Genomic DNA, 23,087 nt, shown 5'->3' with positions numbered 1-23,087 from the left:
AACCTAACTCAGGCTCACGAAACTGCCCGACAAGCGGAGCGAGCTGCTGCCGATGCCAGCTTCCGCCTAGATGAACATTTACTTCGCTTGACCCATGCGGGCCGAAAACTTTAGGCCTCTTATGTTAGGCCCTTTTTGTTTTGTATGAACAATACTATAATTAATATTTAATATTTAGCCCACTTTGTTTGGCCCAAATATGACTTTAAATTCCTGTAGTTTATCCTCTTTATTGATATCGAAATTGCTGAAAAGATAATTCCAAATTGAGCGGTTATCTCCTTGAAGATTGCCTTGCTTCCCACGCGTTTTCAATTTCCTTCATTTCCGAGATTCTAGCATTCAATCCCATTAATACTCTCATTAATGGCGTTGAAAGTACTTCAACCGTCCATCACTCGTTTGGGATTACTGTGACTGGAACTATAAATACCTGTACTTAGGGCGAATAGGAAACCAAGCAATCATGTCTTTTCCAGAGATAACCTCGCAAGCCTTGCTGCTCTTTCTTCAGTTTCTAAAATCTTCTTCTCATGATCTCACCCTCATCCACAAACTCATAGGCTTCATGGCTTAATCTCAAGACCTGGGTAGGCCTCATGTCCTAATCTCAGGTCCAGTGGCATGTCTTTGGTTTCTGGGAATCCGGATGAACTGGCCGGTCTCAGTTAAACCGAAGAACACGCCACGCTCCTAACGTGGCAGAACCAGATTTTGAGGAGTCCGTCTCCTCCGATTGTCCACATGGAGCAGGAGGCGAAGAGGCGGAAGGCCACTTTGAGGCCTACTGTTCTTCCTCCGCGGTCTACCTCTCGGGTTCGACTACGAGACTTCTGTTTTTCCCCCGGAGGTAGATGTCGTTGTGAGTCGCGCTTGCTCTGGATACCATCTCCAACCCGGAGGATAGTCACCTGGAAGGGGTATGATGGATTATTCCCTTCCCTCTTCCTCTGGTACCGACGATAGCAGCGGCGACTCAGATCGGAGGAGGATCTGGGTGAAGAGAGGAAGAGTGCCAACGGTACTGCCCAGATCCTTCTTGCCGCAACCAGATCCAGCCACTTTTAAAATTTGTGTTCCTTACAATTTTCAAAGCCACATTTGGCCTTATAATTGCAAGTGTAACTGTGTCGATATGTTTTTGTATGCCTTTGGTTGCAAAGCCACTTTATGAATGAATGTTTCTTTGGGCACAATGTAACATGCAAAAAAAAATTTGCGAAAATTGCCACAAATTGTTGTCCTGAATAATAAAGCCTCATGTATAGGCCATCATGTACATTCTTAACACAATTTGTCAAGGATAAACAAGTATGAATATAGACTTAAAATCTGAATACAATAATAAAGCCTCATGCATAGGCCATCACGTACATATGGCCTCAACTAAGGCCCGAATATATATAGAGTTGCCCCTCAATGTTCATCGGTGAAGCAAATATAGGAGTCGAAGGCCACAAGGAAAAAGCCTGAATAAATACTTAGAGTTGACGCTAACCGATGAAGATTATGGTTGCCTCCTGTCTGGTTAGAAGGTTGATTAGGTGGATCCTCAAACTCCCAAACACTAGGATAGTACTTCTTCAAAAAACGCCCGTTGATGGGGTTGCGATGGATGTCACCATCTATGTCTTTGAGGTGAAAGGCCCCTCTTTCCAAGATGCGGTGAACTACAAAGGGTCCCTCCTATCACGGAGTCCACTTACCGCGGCCGGTTAACTTCTCACCAAGGGGTAAAACGGCTTTCCAAACAAGCTCTCCTTCTTTGTAACTACGACCACGTGTCCTCTTATCATAGGCGCGGGCGATACGATGTTTCTCCATCACCAAATTGTCCAAAGCCGCTAAGCACTACTCACTCAAATCTTCGTGTTCTTGCCACATCGCCTGAACGTAATCTTCCCCGATCAAATGATGCTGCTCTTGTAGGCGTAGGGAATGAATGTTGATTTCCAAGGGTAGAACAGCGTCATGACCAAACATGAGTGCATACGGTGTCGTAGCGGTGGGATTCCGCTTGGACGTACGATAAGCCCAGAGTGTCTCATACAAAGTATCGTGCCACTGTCGGGGGTTTTCTACCAGCATCTTCTTTAACAGGGAAATAATAATCTTGTTGCTGGCTTCCACTTGACCGTTGGACTGAGCATAATACCGAGTGCTGTGGATGAACTGGATGCTGAAATCATTGACAAGTTGCTCGACGGGACCTCCCATGAAAGCTGCCCCCCGGTCTGAAACGAGCACCTCGGAGATCCCAAATCTGCAGAGAATGTTATGAAAAATGAACTGGCGAATGGTGGTGCCAGAGGCCTCCTTCAAATGTTCAGCTTCGACCCACTTGGTGAAGAAGTCAGTAGCCACGATGATGAACTTATGTTGGAGAGAAGAATGGGGGTGGATCATCCCAATCAGGTCCAATGCCCAGCCGCGCGCAGGCCAAGGCTTAATTATAGGTTGCATGGGAATGTTGGGGACATGCTGGACTGGACCATGTGCTTGACAGTCTTCACAGCCTTTGGCGAATGCAATGCAATCCTTTAAAATGTTGGGCCAGTAATAACCATGTCGCCTAATAAGCCATCACATTTTAGGTCCCGCTTGATGAGCTCCACATATCCCTATGTGCGCTTCACTCATTAATAGTTTTGCTTCGTGGCCATAGACACACCGGAAGTCTATGCCATCTTCCCCGCGTCGTCGCAGCTTATCACCCCTGAGGAAGTAATTTAAGGCGAGAAAGCGAATCTTCCTGTCGGCTGTGGGGTCTGGTCGCTTGAGGTAATCGATCAACGGGATGCGCCAATCAACATCAATAGGTTCTAGCACTGCGACCACTGGATCGTCAGGCGGGTCAGGCCGTGCGAGCCATGAAGGTAGAGTGCGACGCTCGACTTTCAGAATACGCTCGCGAACCCCATACTTCAATGTAATGCCTGTGGCCAGTTGAGCGAGCTCATTGGCCACGAAATTGAGCTCACGAGCTATGTACTCCAAATCGGTGGCATCAAATTGATCCAGAAGCTCAATGGCGCGATTCAAATATGGCACGAGCAACCAACTGACACATCTGTATTTTTCTTGAAGCTGATTTATCACAAGCTGAGAGTCGCTGATATGTCTAAAAGATGCACAACTTAAACCTTGCACTCAAATATCATCTTTGGTAATATAGTGATCAAGCAAGGGTCATTACCCGCTGAAGATTGTTCCTAAACTGCTTACCAAATGTCACAAACTACTCTAAACTATGCTACTGACTCAATGGAATTAATTAACGAAAATAAATTAATTAACTAACCTAGACTCAATGGAATTTTCTGAAAATTTTACAGGACACTAAAGACACATTGAATAACACATATAAAAAATTTCAGAATAATAGGAATTGATTTGATAATTTAAATAATTCACGTAAAACTGAACAGAGTAAGATAACAAAGCAGAAACAGATTTTATAGCTTTAAACTATTGATAGAAACAAAGCTAAGGACTCATTCTCCACCACCAAACACACTCAATCATATCAAATCTCAGTTATGGAATCTTAATTCTCAATTGAATTTACCCGAAGTTAACTCACAAGCTCGAATTAACCCATTACCCTTTCTTAGTTCCTCGTTAAGTGAATACAAGCTCACCACTTAATCTATTTCCAATTATGCAACCTAGACACAAGCTCGCTAAGTTTAACATATCAAAATCATTAAGCAAGAAAAGGGTTTGGATAAATCTAAGGTCACAAGTACATTGGTAGTCTTGCTAAACCTAGGGTTTGAGTCACATGTAATTCAAGAAAACATTTTGCTACTCAATTGGAATCAAGACACGACATATACGAATCTAGTGTTACTCCTAGCATTAGAACCCTAACCTATTCATTTAGCTGCGCACCTAAACAAACAAGCAAAGATTCATCTTGTAGACACGGTGAAACAAACACTCAATTGATAATATAGAAAACCAAAAACTGAATTATCATCAATATGAATTGAACATGTTTGGGGCTTTGAAATCACCCCTAGCTACAAAAGTATTTAGCTAGACATAGTCATGAACAAAACAAAAACTAGAAGAAAGGAAGAGGAAGAGATAGCGGCTAGTTGATGGCAGAAGATGTCGTTCTTTCTTTCTCTTGTGCGGCCCTCCCCACATCCAAACTGATCACGTCCCTCTTTTATTGCTTAGGTTAGGAGATTTTCACTTCTTTTCCTTTTAGAAATCAAGTAGCTTCTCCTTTAAGATTCCTAATAATTTTCACCCATAAAAATATGTCATATATCTCTAATAAACAAAGATATTCAGTTAATACTCGTCGGTGGGCTTCTAAAAGGAATTCGGGCCTCAAATCATGGATTTCTGTCAAAGTGTCAGATTCTCGGACTGCCCGACCTTGCTGTACTAAATCAGCCATAACGTCTTGTATAAAAATGATATGAATGAACCGTTAAAATTTCTGGAAACTAGACATCCAAGGCTTTCCAAGCATATAAAGTTCACCATCTAGTTTGTCACACCCCGAATTTTGAAATAAGGATTCAAATTCGGAACATGACTAATAACAATACAAATACGTTCTGAATTTTTCTCTCAGAAGCAACCACTAATTACACCTCTTGATATTACATAAACCAAATCCTCAAGCTACTTATTACAGCACACTCTCACCAAATCAAATTATAAAACTCAAAGAGTATAATTCTCCTCACAAAACAAATGCTATAAATCCAATACTAATACTCTAAACCGCACGATCACTGCCCTGATTCTCCTGACCTGTGAGATTACCCGCTACACAATTTGAATAGTGTACCGGGAATGCAACAACACCAAACTCGGTAAGCCATGACAGCCCGTATGAGTAAACAAGAAAGAACTGTTGATTTATTTAATTACAATTATTATAACTCAAGTAAACAATCAACACACTCACAAGGTAACTCCAAAAATCTCATAAACATAAAAGTATGTATTTTTCGATACTCTCTTTTAAAACTCAATCAACAAATATTGCATCATTAATATGTGAAATAACATTAAAGTAACACATGCTTGATTTTCTTTTCACTAATACCTTCACATATTCAAAATATATCATGGATAGATATTTGATCAAAATAACATAACACCTTCACATATTCCAAATATATCATGGATAGATATTTGATCAATTTCACATAACACCTCCACATGCTCAACATATATCATGGATAGATATTTGATCAATTTCACATAACACCTTCACATACTCAACATATATCATGGATAGATATTTTATCAATTTCACATAAGTACATTTCTCTTTTTAGTGAATTTTCGGATTAACTGGTAACAAATCATAAATCCACGTGTTAGGGTCCATAATACCAAAACACGGGATAACCAGGTTGACTGGTAACAAATCATAAATCCGCGTGCTAGGGTCCATAATACCAAAGCACGGGAATCCACATGCTAGGGTCCATAATACCAAAGCATGGGTAAGCCGCAGCATACCAAGGACACCTCCAAAGTATGTATACTCAAAGTAAGCGACCTTCCTAAGAGTATAATAGTGCACTATCTGAAGGGACTAGGGCCCACAGCTTAACTCCTCATAACACCAAGACAGTTTTACCAGTAATTCACTTAAGCACGGGGTTGTTGTAATCACCCGGCTTCACAATTATATTTTTCAGCCATAATCAATTTCTCCACATACAATCTTTATGAGTTTTAGATTGTATAAATGTGTATAAATGTGTATGTACACCCATATAAAGAGACATATTATTTCAAGGCAAATCTTTACTTCTTAAAATAATTTCCACATATTCATAATTGGCCATATAAAATAGCTTTCACATCACATGATCAACATTTCATTATTCAACAATTAAATGGGAGATTAATAGCTTGAATAATAACCAAATCAATTCTCAATCATTTCATCATACCAATCACACGCCAATTAACATATATATTTCACGTAAATATATATATACGTAATCATCCGCTCAGGAATGACCACTAATACCAACTATAGTTCAAGTATAAAAACCGTGAAATTCATTTGTATAATAAAATCATTTTACTTACCTATGGACCGTAGTTGATCAAGTCCATATGATTTAAAACAAATATTTATTCCATACATATTTTCACATAATTACGACAAAAATAAAGTAATTAAATTTATTGGGTTCGTAATATGAACCACGTGAGGTTTACTCACCTCTAATCCCGCTGCGTCTTCTAACAAGTCAATTATAACGATATTCCAAACGCTCGTCAACTCAAACCGTCAAGTACCTAATCAAATATGGTCTTTGCTTAGTAAATGAAACACGGAATAAACTTAAACGACGATCCAACGGTCAGATTCGAAAATAAAGATGATCCAACGGTCGGATCTGAAAATAAAGACGATCCAACGGTCGGATCCTCACGGATCGCCCTTAGGATCATCCTCCAAAAATATCACGAAGATCCAACGGTCGGATCTTCCTGAATCGTCCTTATAAACATCTCCACAAAATTCCATGAAAATCCGACGGTCGGATTCTCACGAATCGCCTTCCGAATCACTATTTCACAAATATACGAAGATCCAACGGTCGGATCTTCGCCCGTGACCTCACAAAGTCACCGGGACAATCATACGATCAACATATTAAAATTTGAAGTAAAACCGATGGTCTGATCTTCACAGATCGTAAACCGAAGATAAAACGTAAAACCGTTAAAACATAAATCCACTATTTATAAACGTTTTCTAAAATAACCTTGTAATATATCAAAACGCTCGTATGGATGCGTAGATCATCGTCCAGATAATATAAACTCAAAATATGGTCCAACGCGCCGCCACAAGCAGTGGTCAGTGGGTGGTCAACACGGCGGTCAACGCGGCGGTCAACCACCTCCGATGCAAAAGTCGTCAACTACAAACTTCTTCAAAATGAAAGGGAGATCAACTTTCATACCTGGAGCAAAGTCCGGTTCGGCCTAGATCGTCCTAGATCAAGCTTTGAAGTTGGATTAAATCTCGGATGCACGATCAGATCCTAGATCAAATCAGGGACGTCGAAAAAGTCAAACCTTGATCTAGCGTTCTACACACAAAATCGTGATGAAAGACTTACTTGGGGATGATCAGGGGGAGGAGGAGATCACGAAAATGGGAAGGATCGGCCGAGGGGACGCCGGAAAACTAGAAATCTGGCCGGGTCACCGATCGGAGTCTGGGTGACTTCGATCCGGCTTTTGGGGCAGCGGCGAGGCAAGGCGACACCAGATGGAGGCTCGTCGTGGGCCGGCGATCCCAGGGGAGTCCGGGGCCGGAGGAGGCCAGAAGGGGAGTTTTCGTCCGGGTCGGGTCGGCGGGTCTGCGGGCCTAGGAAGGGTTTCGAGCGAGAGAGAGAGAACGGAGAGAATGGGGGACTGTTCCGCAAAAGAGAAAATGTTTCGTCCTTAAATGAAAAATTCCGGATTTTCTGATATTTATAGAAAAATTCCAATTTTCAAATATTCATAACTTATTCATACGAACTCCGAATATTGCGTTCCACCTATGTACGCGATCGTATCGACGAGCTCTACAACTTTCATGAAGGAAGCTTTCCCAAATTCGGTACATATAAAAAGTCAACTTTTGCGGGCCCCTAAATAACGTTCGTTTTCGAAAATAAAATCGTTCGAACTACTTCCACAACTTCTCCAAGCTTCGTACTCGCTCCTAATACCGCAAAATCAATTATAAAAATCCACGGAATTTAATTTGGATTTTTCGGGGTATTACATAGTTAGTTCTGAGCTGCTCTCAGTTTCATGCCAAAGTTGACTGATCTGCACAGGCAGATTTACTGATTTAGCTTCCTTTCTTCTACTTTGCTCCATAACACCTACAAAACATAAAAATAAAGTAAATGACTCAAATAGATAGAAAACTAGCTAAGAAAAAATATGAAGAAATCAACACAAAATCATGTACATTTATGAGCTTATCAGTCGCCGCGTATCTGAACATCCCTCACTCCTAGTTCCAATAAAACTTCAAGCCCGATAATAAGAGTCTCGTACTCTACCTGGTTGTTCGTACATTTAAATTCCAGTTGAAAGGAATAAGAAAAACGATCGCCCGCTGGATTTTCCAGAACAATCCCTGCCCTTGCTATTGTCTCCGTTCTGGAGCCATCAAAGAATAATACCCAGGGCTGTAAGGAGACTGTCGCTTGATACCATATTGCGTACTCTGGGATACGTGCCAAATCTGGCCGAGTCGTAGTGGCGAACGCTATCTCTAACTCCTTCATCGCGGGTATCTCCAACATAGGATGATGTGCCAGAAAATCCGTGATGGCCTGCCCCTTTACTGCCTTCTGAGGTACGTATTGTAGCGAAAACTCTGAAAAGGCCAGTACCCACTTGCCAATGCGGCCTCTCAAAATAGGCCGCGACAACATGTATTTGACCAGGTCAGTTTGAGCGATGATGCAGGTAGTAAAAGATAACATGTAGTGCCGCAGCTTGCATGCTGAGAAGTACAAAGTCAGACACAGCTTCTCCATAGGGGTGTACCTTGTCTCACAATCTGTCAATGTCCGGCTGAGGTAAAATATAGCATGCTTAATACCCCCTTCGTCGTCCTGAGCGAGCAAACTGCCAATGGAAGCTTTGGCCGCTGATATATATAACTTCAACGGAAACCCGGCCCTCGGCGGAACCAGTACTGGATTTTACTTGCAGAGTTAGAGATGAAACGTCTTAGGAAATTGATCTTACCCAACAGACGCTGTAATTCCTTCTTCGTTCGCGGGGGGGGGGGGGGATGCGTTGATGACTACATTCACCTTATCTTCAAGGACCTCAATTCCTCGCTGATGGACAATGAATCCCAGGAAATCTCCTGCATGAACCCCAAACACGCATTTAGCAGGGTTCATCTTGAGCTTGTGTCGTTGCATTCGCTCGAATACTTTCCTGAGATCCACGATGTGGTCCCCTCTTTTATGTGATTTCACAACTACGTCATCGATGTAAACCTCTAGAATCTTCCCCAGGATATCATGGACGATTAAGTTCATGGCTCTTTGATATGTCGCGCCAGCATTCTTCAGTCCAAAGGGCATGACCACATATTCAAAAACCCCTGCGAACCCGGGACACCGGAATGCGGTTTTGTGCCTGTCCTCTTCAGCGACTGGAATCTGGTGATATCCTGCAGTGCCATCCATGAAGGACAACAACTCATGTCCTGCTACGGCGTCTACTAACATATTCGCGACCGGCATGGGGTAAACATCTTTAGGTGTAGCAAGGTTCAGGTCTCTGTAATCTACACAGACCCTCATATTGCCATTCTTTTTTCGAACGCGCATGATATTAGATAGCCACTGATTGTATTTGGTGACCCTGATAATGCCTGATTTATGCATTTTTTCGACCTCCTCTTTGACGAGAACTTGGGTTTCTGAATTCATTCGTCAAGGTTCTTGCTTCACGGGCCTCTTGTCAGGGAGTGTTGGTAGTTGATGACAAACCAAATCAGGTGACAGGCCGGGCATGTCTTCATACTTCTCCGCAAAGCAATCTTTAAACTCCAGTAACAAATCAGCGAATAAAATAGCATGACCGTGTCAAATTCAGAGAAGCGAAGATCTTTCCATTCTGCTTCTGTATTCGGAAGTATGGAGTCACGAACATTGCCATATAGTTCGCGAAGCGCATGCCAAAGCTTTATGGCGCTATCTTCATTTATGAACTCAAACTGTAGGTCACTATCCATGTGACGTTTCATGAAGGCAAGTGCCTTGGAATTATCTTTCTCAGTTTGAGGGTCTGGAGCTGTTTCTATAGGACAAAGCTCTTGGATAGTATGCAATAAATCCCGGGCAATAAGGTGGGTCTCGACATCAGTGACCCAAAATAAGTACCTTTTGCCTGCATAATCCAATGGAACAAAATCGAGTTTGTTCATGTTTGACATCCTGAAAGATGAAACAAGAACAAGTTAGTTTCGGAGTCGATGCTTCCACGAAAACTAATATAAATAAGATTTCCGAGCTATGCTACCAAGAATTCTATTTCCAAGAATAATTGGATTAGACCGAAACAATGATGTTTGTATGGTCAAAAATAGATGCTCACGAACGCTCTTAGTCCGTAGCATACGAACTCTCTTAGTTCGTTAATTCGATGCTTACGGACGCTCTTAGTCCGAAGTCTTACGAACGCTCTTAGTTCGTTAATTGCGTGAATCCCCACGATTCTGCTTTTCAAGAATCGAACCCACGTTATAAGAAAGGTGGGATGTAGAAGAAGGGAGGTTTTCAAGTCCCCGAGAAAAGAAGAAATATTTGAATTATAGGAACTTCAAAACTTACTCTTGAATACTTACTTGGTAAAAATTCGGAGCAGATTCTGTTCTGAACAGCTTGTACCTCGATTGGTGTACAGATCTCAATATGACTCCGATAAGGCTGAAATTCGGAGGTTAGATGGAAGAGACAGAGACGAACAACTTTGATGAAGAAAGTTTTTCGATCTGAGCTTCCGATCTAGACGTTTCGAGGCTTGCAAGAAGACGGATGTGCACAGGAACGGGAAAAAGATGCAGTGGGTGTGCGTTGGCTTGTTTGCGCAGCAGGGATGCTTCGGTGGCAGCAGGCTGGAACGCAGGGCTGCAGGAAGGGGGCAGCAGGGGCTGCTGTGCAAGGTTGCAAGCACATGGGCGCTCGGGCTGCAGCGAAGGCTCGGCTAGCTCGGGCTAGGGGTTGCTTTGTGAATGAGTTTTGGTTTTCTGTTTTGTGGTTAGAGTCGTGCTGATAACGTGTTTAAGTATATTGGTATTGAGAGAGATTGATGAGAGAAGTGTATTTCATTATAGAGAATAGGAGCCCTATATATAGGGATTACAAAGTGCATAATCTAATGTTACAAGGAATACCAATCCGTGTAGGATTGGGAAATCTAGAACCTTCTCTCCTATTCCTATTCCTAGTTTGATAAGGCACACTAAACTTGATTTTCCTTCAACACTTATATATATATCAACACAATGTAAGGTCATAGTCCCACAGATTCTTCATGTGAGGCAGATGGATGTATTCAATATTAAGAATCAATGAAGACTTTCTCATCAAAGAGCAATACTCTGCATTCATGCAATTTGAATAATAATTAAAGTTTGCACAGAGTGGAGATACACAGAAGCAAGGGTACTCACAATTATAATTAAAACACATCAACGCTCTTGATTTCAAGTAAGGCTTTTGGAAGGTAGTTTTCTACAGTAAACTGATGTGATCAGGAGCTTAAGTTCATAAACGTTAGCTCTGCATGAAAATTGCTAGTAGCTTGATGAAGCAGCTTATCAGCAACCTAAGACAAAAGCAGCAAATTAGAGCCTATTAAATTCAGCATAGTAATTTCTCAAATGCACAGTACCGACAAATGTTGATTTAAGAAAACAATCCCCAGTACATAAATTCACCATTAAGCCTATGTATGTTATTTAAAGTCGAAAACAATCGTGAACTTAGAACAAAGAAACAATCCACAACGGAATAGAAAATATACAGCTATAAACATTGTAAAGAAATGCTGCGAAAAGGATATTAAATATCTGAATTTTTTTTTTGAGTTTATGCTATGGTTTTGTTTAAATTATTTGCTACACTGATCTTTTTCGAGTACAGTTACTGCCCTGCCATGCAGGTTCCAGTTAACATAGAGAAACAGTTAGTATAGGTGTGTATTCGTGTATATAAAGATAACACTTAAAATTGGTTCGTCCACTATCCAGGATATGGCAAATGATAAGCACACCACCGATCAGAAGCAACCTAGCTCTCTACCTCCAACCTTTAACAAAACCAGACAGAAGAATAAGAAACACGATAGCTATCATGCACCAATTACCCAGTTGTAAAACGCAAACAAAAACAGAGCTTCTTACCTCTATCAATTTGTTTTAATACTGTGTTCTTCCTCCTTCAATTCCCAGAAGCTCCAAAATTATCTACCCTTTTCCTATATAATTTGTCAAATTTTGTAATTATAAAGACAACAGACTTATAAATTAACTATCTAGAAAACCCAGTCGACCGAGACCATCCTAGATTTACAATTGACAATATAAATCTCTTCAAGACAAAACAGAAAGCAGAGAGAAAATGCAATTCTATATAATCATGATTAAATCCATACAATGAATTCAACATTGAATTTCAAAAACCATCACCAAACTACTTCAGAAACCATCAAATGTTTATAGATCAGTTGGGAAATTAAAGATTCAATTTTGAAGAACCCAACAATCAATTACCAGGAAATTGAGATAGCCTACCTGAGTATTGGAAGTACTTACCTACAATCAATTACTTGATCTCTTCTTCCTCCTCACAGCAAAACCGAATCACCTCTCCCATAATCATCCAGGGACAAAACAGTCAAAGAACAGACCAAGAGGCAAAATGGTCAAATCACTTGGGGTGTTACTGTTCACAGGCTCCCGTATTGTTGGCCCTTCAGTTTTGCTTCAAGGCACTGGACAGAGCAAGACAGTGTCTTCTAAAATTGTTTCATTCTTCTGCTGCAGAGTAATATTCGTCGTCAGAGCCACCACTTCCGCTTGTCGCTGCCTCTTGTTTTGCCTTAACCATGACACCTTCTTGTTCATCCATACCCTCCTCGTAGAGAGAAATGCTGCTGCTCTTGGATTGGTTCATTTTACTGATCAGCTCTTCCGTGTCGTGCTCGTACAGTGCCCGGACACCACATTTCTTCACCTTCATGCATACGTTGTATCCTACAGCTCGAGTGATTTCGAAGACAAAATTAACCTCCAGACAGTTCTCAGGTTTCCGGAAAGGGCTTAGCAAAACAAGTAAGCAAAGGTGATCTGAAACAAATTGTTTTACAGAGACACCAACACCATGTAAACCAATACCATAATTGTTCCAACGACCCCAAATTCTACAGGTATCAGGATCTATATGGGGGTCTTCAGGAACGGCAGACGGATTGTCTGGAGGTACAATTAGAGCACACACAGCAAACCCAATGCACTTGCTATTACATTCATCCGAAGGTAACTTCTCAGTTACCCTGTCTCCCACACTTTGATTATTGAACCACTCTGGAATTTCACTTCCAGGAATTACAAGCTCGAGAGACTTCAAAGGGCGGCGATGGGTTTCCTGCATATGAACCATCATATCACAACGAGAGAGTACCTCAATCCACCGCTTTAGCACTGAATATAAAAAATAACTAGCATCTTGATTACCGACCATACTCAGGCAATTGACGCAATTGAGCCAAAAATTGGTTGTTATTCTGCACAAATCTGGCGGATCTGGAAACAATTGTAAGTAAGTACAGTTGTCGGATCTAGGTAAGACGTCCTTTGCCGAAAGTTCTGGCAATTGTTGAAGCCTTTTGCAGTTGTCCACGTTAAAATTTGTTAGCTTAGAAAGCAAATAAATGCTTGCAGGAAGGCTAACAAAATTGTTTCCTCCGAGTTCCAACCTCCTTAAGGAGGACAGAGAACCAATATCATTGGGAATTTCTCCTTCACAAAGATTACAGTCATTCAGCTTTAATGTCCTCAAACAAGAGAAATGCTTCAAGGAAGCTAACAGAGGAATCAAAGGGTGAGGACTCTTTCTCGGAAATAAGCCAAAAGATGATACTATGAGATTCTGCTTAAGAAAAAGGGAGTATGGCTGCTCTCTTATAACAATTCCACTCAAATCAAGCTCCACCAAACTCTCACTCAAGTGCTCAATTGATGAAGGCAGTTTCTCAACAGCAGTCCCACCTAAAGAAAGGTTTGATAATCTGTTCGTTTGCCCCTCAAATTCTGGAATCTTTTTCAGTTTTGAGCAGCCAGATACATCAAATGTTTCCAGAAACTCCATATTTACTTCACTTGGTAGACTCTTAATACTTTTGCAGTTTCTAAAATTCCAAATTTTGAGTCTCTTCAGCAATGCAATGGATGGATGAATCTTAACTAAATTGGTACAACCTTCAAGAACCAACTTCTCAAGATTTGGAATACCTGTGAAATCTGGTGTCCTTCTCAAGTTTATGGAGTAACTAAGATCGATGGATTTCAAATTGACCAAGTACTGTAGAAAACATGAGAACAATCAGCTTCCATGCATGAACTTTAAAATTTGATTGTATTTCTGTAAAAGCAGACATTCAGTAACTTACTTTTATTCCATTCCAGAGGTGATCAATATTGCTATGAACCAAACTGAGTTCAGTAAGTTCATCCGGTTGAAAACATGGTGGGAGAGATTTTGAAGGATACCAACTCCAACTCAGAAATCTCAAGGCATTAGGAAGAAATTTTGGGCCAACAGAAAGCCTCAAATTATGAATGTAGAGCAGCTTCAATTTACACATTTTAGAGAAGGTTTCAAGATTCCAATCTGCTTCTTCTAATTTATCCAAGTGTAACAATATGCCTTCAATGGCTTCTGTTCCCTGTTATAAGTTATAACAGAAGTCATTCCAGGATTAAGTATGCTTCATATTAAATTAAATGACAGCGCTAACCAAATTTGGTGAATTAATTTTTTCAAAATCTTACCGTATTCTTTGTGAATACATGAAAAATGTCGTCGCGAAGGCACAACCGACTGCGTCCACCAGGCTCTTCATTCTCTTGCCGAACAATTTCACATCCCATTTCGTGTATCAAGTCATGCACATCTACCTGGTTGTCTGATGAAATAGTTAAGAGAGATTTCTCAGCAAGAACACTTCTTGTAATACAATTGCAAGGGTCAGAACTGTCTACTAGTTCAATCATAAACTCGTTGCGATACAGCCTGCGGAAACAAGCAATGTCCAGAAAAATTTTCTTCTCCGTCTCATCAAGTCCATCAAAACTTATCTTCAATATTTCAAAAACTGTTCTGTAGGGAGTTTGTTGTAGTTTTGCCAATGCAGAATTCCATTCACCTGGAGTTCTTCCGTTCAAGAAAGACCCCAAAATTTTAAGTGCTAACGGAAGACCTGCTGCATACGTAACAAAACTCTTACACGGTTCTGCATAATATTCTTCAGGCTTACAGTTCCTAAAGGCTTTCCAACAAAACAGCTGAAGAGCTTCATCTTCGTTTAGTCCCTTCAACTCATATGGTTTTTGATCTACACCATGTGTGACTAGTACATGCCGATCTCTAGTTGTAATGATGATTCTACTCCTCAAACCAAAGCAGTCTTTTCCTCCCACCAAGTTTTCCAGTTGCTCTGATTGATCCACATCATCAAGAACTAGGAGAACCGCTTTATTACAAACACATCTCTTTATCATAGTTATTCCACTATAAACATCCAATACTTGAACATTTTCTTCCTTAAAGATTTGGGAAAGAATTTTTTTTTGTAGATCAACTAGACCATGGGTTGTTTTGGAAACCTCTCTGACATTATCAAGAAAGATGCAAACTTCAAATTGATGAGAGATTTTCTGGTAAACTAGTCTGGCAAGGGTTGTTTTACCGATACCACCCATCCCCCATATCCCTATAAAGCGAACTTCATTTGCTTCTTTATCTAAAAGAACATCTATCTCCTCCAGCTTAGAATCCATTCCAAATAACTTCTCTGAGGAACCAAATACAGAGAGACTAGGATGCAATTTGCTCCACAGTGCTTGCACAATCTCGCTGATAAGCTCAGTTTCATACCTACAATAATAATATAACAAATCCCATGCTGAATATATGAACATGTTGAATATAAAGTTCTCTTGTAAGATAGAACTGAACCGCAATAACAGTGGCATTCTAATGCTCCTAGCAAGAGTAAAATTTCACACATGTTTTCAAAATTTCGCATAGTGTGTGTAAGCACTCACTAATCCAAGTTCATATTTTCAAAATATCAATACTCACGAGCATTCAAACATTAAAGTACATTATTTATGTGTCATTCGAGCTTACCTATATTTCTCTGAAGTCCATCCAGCGAGACTGGCCACCTTGGTTAAAGCATCTCTCCACCCTTCCACCTCATTATTACCTTTCCCAAACTTCTCTTGATGTTCTTGAAATGCTTCAGCAAAGCTGCCCCTTTGATGTCTCACATGAGAGGGATCCACCTCATAAAAGATTGGCAGAATTGTCCCCCTCTCCTCCATGCATTCAAGAATCTTAGACAGTTCAAGCAAGCACCATGTAGAAGAAGCATAGTTTGGCGAAAGAACAACGATCGCAAACCACGATTGCTCGATTGCTGTGAGGAGCTCCGGAGAGATGGCTGTGCCTCTTTCAAGTTGTGGATCGTCCCTGAAAGTCCTGATTCCTCGCCGCTGCAACTCGTGGTATAAGTAGCATGTGAAGCCCTTGCGTGTGTCTTCACCTCGGAAGCTCAAAAACACGTCGTATTTCCACGGGAAGGCTGAACCCGATGAGGCTATAACTTGGGTGCTCAACGCCATTGGAAAGTGTGTGAGTGGTGATCAGAGTTCTTCTCCAAACGCACAATCACTGGAAAACAAATTGTACACCATCGAGAGAAAGGGGTTTCAAGTCATGGAAATAATAGAGAGAGGGAAGTGCACTGTTGGTGTAGAAAAATTCCGTAGAGGAGTTTGACTCACCAATGAATGAGGATTGGAGCGGGAGCTGACCGGGAACAATCGAGAAACTTTCCTCGAGTGTTGACCTGGAGTTTGACCATCGGCTCGAGGGGAAGGGAGGGTACCTGCAAAAAACCCTCTGATGCCTAAGTCAGTACGTTTCTTAGTAGTAGAGTGGAGAGAATTGGAATTCGATGCTTTACCTTGATGTCGAGCAGCCTATTTATAGGTGTACTTAGGCGTGGGCTGCAAGTAAACTTGCACAGCAAGCCGCAGTGACTTGAGCGGCACACCACCATTAAGGCCATATTCATTCCTGCAATAACCGTCACTTATTGGCTGCCATGATTGTCATACTAAATGTTGAATTTATCGTTGTATTTACAGCTACATTAATTGTTGCATTTACTGTAGCCATTACTTCTCTTCAATTGCCTTGATTGTAGCTAGGGTCCAATTTGTTGACCACCCCCACAATGCCCCCAAATTTTCGCCTTGAGAATTCATCCCAAGAGAAAATTTCCAAAGCTCAAATTTCTCTATAGGCTGCACATCTTTATATTTCTCTTTGGCCACCCCTTTTTGAATTTCATCCAGGCCTTCCTTATGTTGAAAATGTAGATGCCCATAAGGGAAGATCCTCGTTCCTTGTTTAGAGTCGGCATCTCATCTCGTCGACGATGCCGACGCTGAAGTGCCCAAATCTGGACTCAAATATGCCTTTGTCTTGCATCCATTCTAGTGTCGGGTCTTCGCGTCGCCGACTCGTCTGCTTGTGGTGTCTCCGGTGCCTCACCCACAGCGCTGAAGCCTAGTTTCTAGTCCCTCCTGTGCTCGGTGCACCCGCTAAGCTACCTCGTTCCTAAGCCGTGTCCCCAGCGTAGCTCAAACCAGACTCCGAGCCTGAGGTACCCTGCTGCGAAACTCTTCCTCTTTTCCCTTCTTAGTCATCTAACATTCTGTGACGTCGGCCTCGACGTCATGACGTCTCCTTCACAATGACCACGACGTCGACGTCGGCATAGGCGTCAATGACATCTTCTTTAATGTCTGCGGTGTCAACCTCGACGGTGGTGACTTTTTCTCAATTACCTCGGCACCAGCCTCGACGTTGGTGATGTCCTTCTCAATAACTACGATGCCAACCTCGACGTCGATGATGTCGCTCTCAATAACCTAGGCGCTAACCTCCACGTCGGTGTCAACCTCGACATCAGCGCTAACCTCGACATTGGTGACGTTTTTCTCAATAACCTCGGTGTCGACCTCGACGTCGATGATGTCTTTCTCAATAACCTTGGTGTCGACCTCGACGTTGGCGCTAACCTCGACTTCTACTCCAACCTCGACATCGGCAATGTCTTTCGCAATAACCTCAGTGTCGACCTCGACATTGGGGTCTCGTCATCTGCCCTTGGCGTCAACCTCGACGTCGGCGTATGCGTTTCTCTCAATAACCTCACCTCAATGCCGACCTCGACCTCGACATCGATGACGTCTTTCTCAATAACCTCGGCGTTGACCTCGATGTCGACCTAGATGATGATGACGACGGCCGCAATGACCGTCACTGGCGTTTCCATGGCTTGGATGTGCATTCCATTCCTCTATTTGCCCCCTTATTTTTCTTGTCTGTGTTCGCAGACGCTCAGAAAGAAAAACAAAACAAAAGTACAACATTCGAGGCATGGAGCCTTGGAAAGCAATAGATGAATTGAAACCAAACCGTAATGGAGGGTCTATCCGCCACGCATTGCGTCTTAACAACATCCGGGGATGGGATTGCCCCCACTCCTCATACAGAACCGATTGCATAACCACCATATCCTGCACATTTAAAATTCATCACGCCATCCCACCCTCTCCTGCAGCGAGGGTGTGGTCCATCATCCCACCCCCGCCCACGGCGAGGGGTGAGGCACGCCAGCCCACCCCCTCCTGCAGCGAGGGTGTGGTCCATCATCCCACCTCCGCCCGTGGTGAGGGTGAGGCACGCCATCCCACCCCCACCTGTAGCGAGGGTGTGGTCCTGTTTGGCTCCAGTTTCAGTTTTGCTGCAGCTGGTCAACAGTCTCTTTTCTTGCGGGGGCGTGCCAGCACCGTTCGGGTGCGGTCGTCGGGGGTGTCCCTTGACCTGACTTCTTTTCGAGCGATTGTAGACGAGGAGAGCACCAACCTCGTCGCAGGGTCTTTTGTGCCTCGTGGTGAGGACTTTTGCTGAAGTTTCTTCTTGTTCACACAATCGATACTCAATATTGTAGATCAAGCAGAGCGAATATCACCGGAAAGTAGGGAGAACGTGCTAAAGCGTGACTTTAGCTTGGCTGGTTTGCGAGGGCGTTACCCTTGCTTGGCTGGTTCCGTAACCGTTGTGGTCGCGGTGCTACAGTCGGCTCCCGAGGAGTCTAGGACTGGAGTGTGATCACCTGTAAGAGGAAGAGATTGGGTTGCTCCGGGGAGGCTTTGATAATCGTAGAGATTAGTTGATTGATTGGCCGTCTTTGTAATTTCGTTGTCGCCTCTATGTATAGGCTACTCTGCAGATTCATCAGGCCACAGTCGTTGGCCTTGAAATAAATCAAAAACCCTTAATGGTCTTGGTAGCTGTAGTGGGCTAATAATTAATAATTATATGCTGGCTTGGATATTGCTAGAATATAGGCAAAGCTGAGTGCCTATTGGACGCGGTCAGCTGGGATAATATATTTAATCCTATCCCCGCGCGCACATTGCATTAATAGCGCACTGATATAGTCATAGTGCTATATTCCTGTTCTTCTGCAACTGTGTACAAACCCTATCGCACGCTCGCTTTCTTTATTTTTACCTCGAGCCGAGCTGTACTATGTTCTCTGACCTCCATGTGGGCAAAAGAATATAATGATCACTCCATGCAGATTCCCAAAAGTAGGCTCTACTGGGTCTCTTCAAGGCTTCGTGGGAATTTCCAATGAGCTTCCCATGGGTCTTGAAGGGCAGGCCTTTGGTTTGGGCAGCTTAATTTGGTCCATGGTGATTTTCCTTTATGGACCCAGTCCAAAATATTCTTTTGGGCTCAAACAGGTCCATCATCCCACCACCGCCGCCGGCGAGGGTGAGGCAAGCCATCCCACCCCCACCTATAGCGAGGGTGTGGTTCATCATCCCACCCCCGCCTGCAGCGAGGGTGTGGCACGCCATCCTACCGGAAGCATTAAGGTAACTGTCCTACTCGAGGAACCAGTGTCGAACCATTAAGGTAACTGTCCTACTCGAGGAACCAATTTCGAACCATTAAGGTAAATGTCCTACTCGAGGAACCAGCTCCTATGAATCAAACGTAACTGCCCTACTCGAGGAACCAGTTTCTACAGATGGAATGCAACTGTCCTACTCGAGGAACCAGTCATACATATTAATAGGACTGTCCTACTCGAGGAACCAGCCCCAGTGATATTATTCACCCGAGAAATACAAAATACATAATTTCAATAGTCTCTCGAATGAGATATCAACACGCGCAAAAATCACTTAAACTCTTTTATTTTTCTTACCTGAGTTTTACGAGTTGTGCCATCTTTTATCAAAACGAAGTCACCATATTATCGTACCTTCTCTATTACTCCAGATGAATTTTGGCACGTGGACTTTTCCATGAACCCTTTGATTGCCTTAATTTATGTCATTTTATACTGAAGGAGTTTACTAGTCTTCATTGCTGTAAGGATTGCAGGTCGCACTCCCTGACACTTATATATGCCGTGCCCCCTTGCCTCGTGGAGCGGGCAATATTGACTTCTCTCACCCTCGTCACTAGCCTCTGGTTGGGGGGACGACTTCACTATGTCTTTTGTATATGGTCACAGGGTGAATCATAAACCATTCTTCAAGGGGATAATATTGAGGTTTCCCTCCTCTATCACTCTGAATGTCATTCTTTGTGTTATTCCATTCAACTTCTCTCGAGGTGACAAAGGCAGTAAGTCGGGCCTCGCGTGCTTCTTTGGCTTTTTCAATTCTGATCCCCCCCTCAACCCTTGTAATTATGTCGTCCATGTCCTTTGGCGGATTGCGTAGCAAACTTTCGTATAACGGTGTTCCCAAAAGCAATCCTTCTCGGAACGCGACTGCGGCGAATTGGGGAGCACAATTAACCTGGCTCATTTCAGCTCTAAACCTTTCAAAAAAATTTCCTAGCTTTTCCCCTGGCTTCTGCTTAGTACTAAACAGAGTCGCCAAGTCCTTCTTTTGTTTGCGATTGTAGAAGTATTGTGAAATGAAAGCGCGACTTAATGTGTCGAAATCAGGTATGGAATGTGGTTTGAGGTCTCGGAACCATGTCGACGCCAGCCCCGTGAGACTGGAAGGGAAGATCTTGCACATTAATTTCTCATTGGTAGTCTCGATGGACATCTGTTGTTTATACCCCTTAATATGATCCACCGGGTCGGTCGTTCCGTCATATTTTTGGAATACCGGCGTGATAAACCGGCGAGGTTTTGCCGCATTCAAAATGTCGTCGGTAAACGGAGACTTACCGACGTCCCTTGCGATTTCCGCAGCCAGCTCTCGAGGGCCGGCACGCTTGCATGCATCAATCATTTTTTCCATCTTCTCGCACCACGATTCATTGTGCGCCCTTTTGGATTGGCCTACTCTGGCTCCGCCGTTCTGCCCTCCATTGGACGAGCCTCCCACCCCCTCGACGAGGGGTCCACCAGAGATTCCCCCCACAACACCGCTAGCGCCTGCGTTTGCTACTACATTGTTAGTTTGATGGAGATCGCCGATGGCATCGTCGTCTGATGAATCACTATCAAGTTGTAGGAACCTTTCAAGTTTTCGTCGACGACGAGCCTCGCTGTCCCGCTTTTCCTTCCGAAATTGCTCCAATTCATGCCTCAACCTTTGCGTTTCGTTAGCTGGAGGCAAGTTCAGGTCGCCGATGGGGCTCGGGATAGACCCATTCGGCAGCTGGTGGGGAGGAATTTCGTCACTAACAGTCCTCAGTGATAGAAATGGAATCCCGTCAGGGGCAGCTCCTGCCATCACTTTTTAGGGATAAGTATTTCCCACAGACGGCGCCACTTGTTGGTGCAGAAAAATTCCGTAGAGGAGTTTGACTCACCAATGAATGCAGACTAGAGCGGGAGCTGACAGGGAACAATCGAGAAGCTTCCCTCGAGTGTTGACCTGGAGTTTGATCGTCGGCTCGAGGGGAAGGGGGGGTACCTGCAGAAAATCCTCCGATGCTTAAGTCAGTACGTTTCTTAGTAGTGGAGTAGAGTGAATTGGAATTCGATGCTTTACCTTGATGTCGAGCAGCGTATTTATAGGTGTACTTTGGCGTGGGCTGCAAGTAAATTTACACAGCAAGCCGCAGTGACTTGAGCGGCACACCACCATTAAGGCCATATTCATTCCTGCAATAACCGTCACTTATTGGCTGCTATGATTGCCATACTGAATGTCGCATTTATCGTTGTATTTACAGCTACATTAATTGTTGCATTTACTGTTGCCATTACTTCTCTTCAATTGCCTTGATTGTAGGGGTCCAATTTGTTGACCACCCCCACATCCACCATCTCATAGTCAATTGATTTTAGGGTCCATTCCCACCATTAGCGAAGCCAATAGTGACACGTACATCTAATAATCCATTGGAAATATCTCTGTAAATCCCTTGTATGCATGTGTCCAACGGCCACACAAAATAATGGAGGGGAGAGAGAGAAGAAGACGACGGAAAGAGAAGACTTTGATTGAAACATCACCAAAGTCTTTCAATAATAGAGAAATGGGTAGGGTCAGACGACTCTTACATTGTATTGGTCTATTGGATTTGGGAGATAAGGTCATTAGAGAAGCCAATTGTGTCACGTACATCTAATAATCCATTGGAAATATCTCTGTAAATCCCTTGTATGCATATGTCCAACGACCACACAAAATAATGGAGGGGAGAGAAAGAAGAAGACGGCGGAAAGAGAAGACTTTGATTGAAACATCACCAAAGTCTTTCAATAATGGAGAAATGGGTAGGGTCAGACGACTCTTATATTGTATTGGTCTATTGGATCTGGGAGATAAGGTAGTTTTATTTATAGAAAATTACATAGTAACACATGACCAAAGATGTAAACACAGAAAACTCACTTTCAAAAAGATTTATACAAATAAGGACATGAGCCCAGACCCAAAATCCAAATTATGTAAACCTGACTCCCAATTTTAATAGAAAATGACCAAAATGCTCAGTTTAATGAAATATTTACGCATATACCACTGACCCAATACCAACAACCCAAAACGAAAACCCAATGCCACGCCCGGGCTGCCTCTGGTGCTAGACCCGCCAGCCGCTTACCCAATCATGCTGGAAATCCCTGATGGAGTATTGTGTGCATTTTTGCAGTGTGGGTTACCTCATCAGAATGAAGAAAGGTCCTTCTTCTGCCACATAAGATCTGTCTCGCGTCTCTCCGCTCTCATGGAATCCCAGGTTTTCTTTTCTTTCTCA

At 42.8% G+C, this 23,087-nt stretch overlaps 1 protein-coding gene and 1 long non-coding RNA gene across 2 annotated transcripts; both read right to left on the bottom strand.

Annotated features, from left to right (window-relative positions):
• Nucleotides 1–6,121: 6,121 nt before the first annotated feature.
• Nucleotides 6,122–7,239, bottom strand: LOC121051092. Its single transcript, XR_005805079.1, has 3 exons — nt 7,125–7,239; nt 6,966–7,046; nt 6,122–6,291 (listed from the first exon to the last, which is right to left on the bottom strand). It is a non-coding gene; the product is annotated as an uncharacterized LOC121051092 (long non-coding RNA).
• Nucleotides 7,240–11,142: 3,903 nt separating this feature from the next.
• LOC112184147 (TMV resistance protein N-like) lies at nt 11,143–16,581 on the bottom strand. The gene is made up of 5 exons (XM_024322427.2): nt 15,948–16,581; nt 14,588–15,692; nt 14,206–14,481; nt 12,350–14,117; nt 11,143–11,361 (listed from the first exon to the last, which is right to left on the bottom strand). Exons 1-4 carry the CDS (start codon nt 16,442–16,444, stop codon nt 12,564–12,566), a joined length of 3,432 nt encoding a protein of 1,143 aa, XP_024178195.1. The 5' UTR covers nt 16,445–16,581; the 3' UTR covers nt 11,143–11,361; nt 12,350–12,563.
• Nucleotides 16,582–23,087: the final 6,506 nt, after the last annotated feature.

This window comes from Rosa chinensis, chromosome 1, assembly GCF_002994745.2.
Source record: "Rosa chinensis cultivar Old Blush chromosome 1, RchiOBHm-V2, whole genome shotgun sequence".
NCBI lineage: Eukaryota > Viridiplantae > Streptophyta > Magnoliopsida > Rosales > Rosaceae > Rosa > Rosa chinensis.
Note: the sequence above shows the minus strand (reverse complement) of the source record. Positions and strands in the feature narration are given on the sequence as shown.

Coding starts and splice junctions, on each gene's coding strand:
- LOC112184147 (XM_024322427.2), bottom strand. CDS start 16,444: ATGGCGTTGAGCACCCAAGTTATAGCCTCATCGGGTTCAGCCTTCCCG. Junction 15,693..15,947: donor TGGACTTCAGAGAAATATAG/GTAAGCTCGAAT, acceptor TTATTATTGTAG/GTATGAAACTGAGCTTATCA. Junction 14,118..14,205: donor ACCTCTGGAATGGAATAAAA/GTAAGTTACTGA, acceptor TGTTTTCTACAG/TACTTGGTCAATTTGAAATC.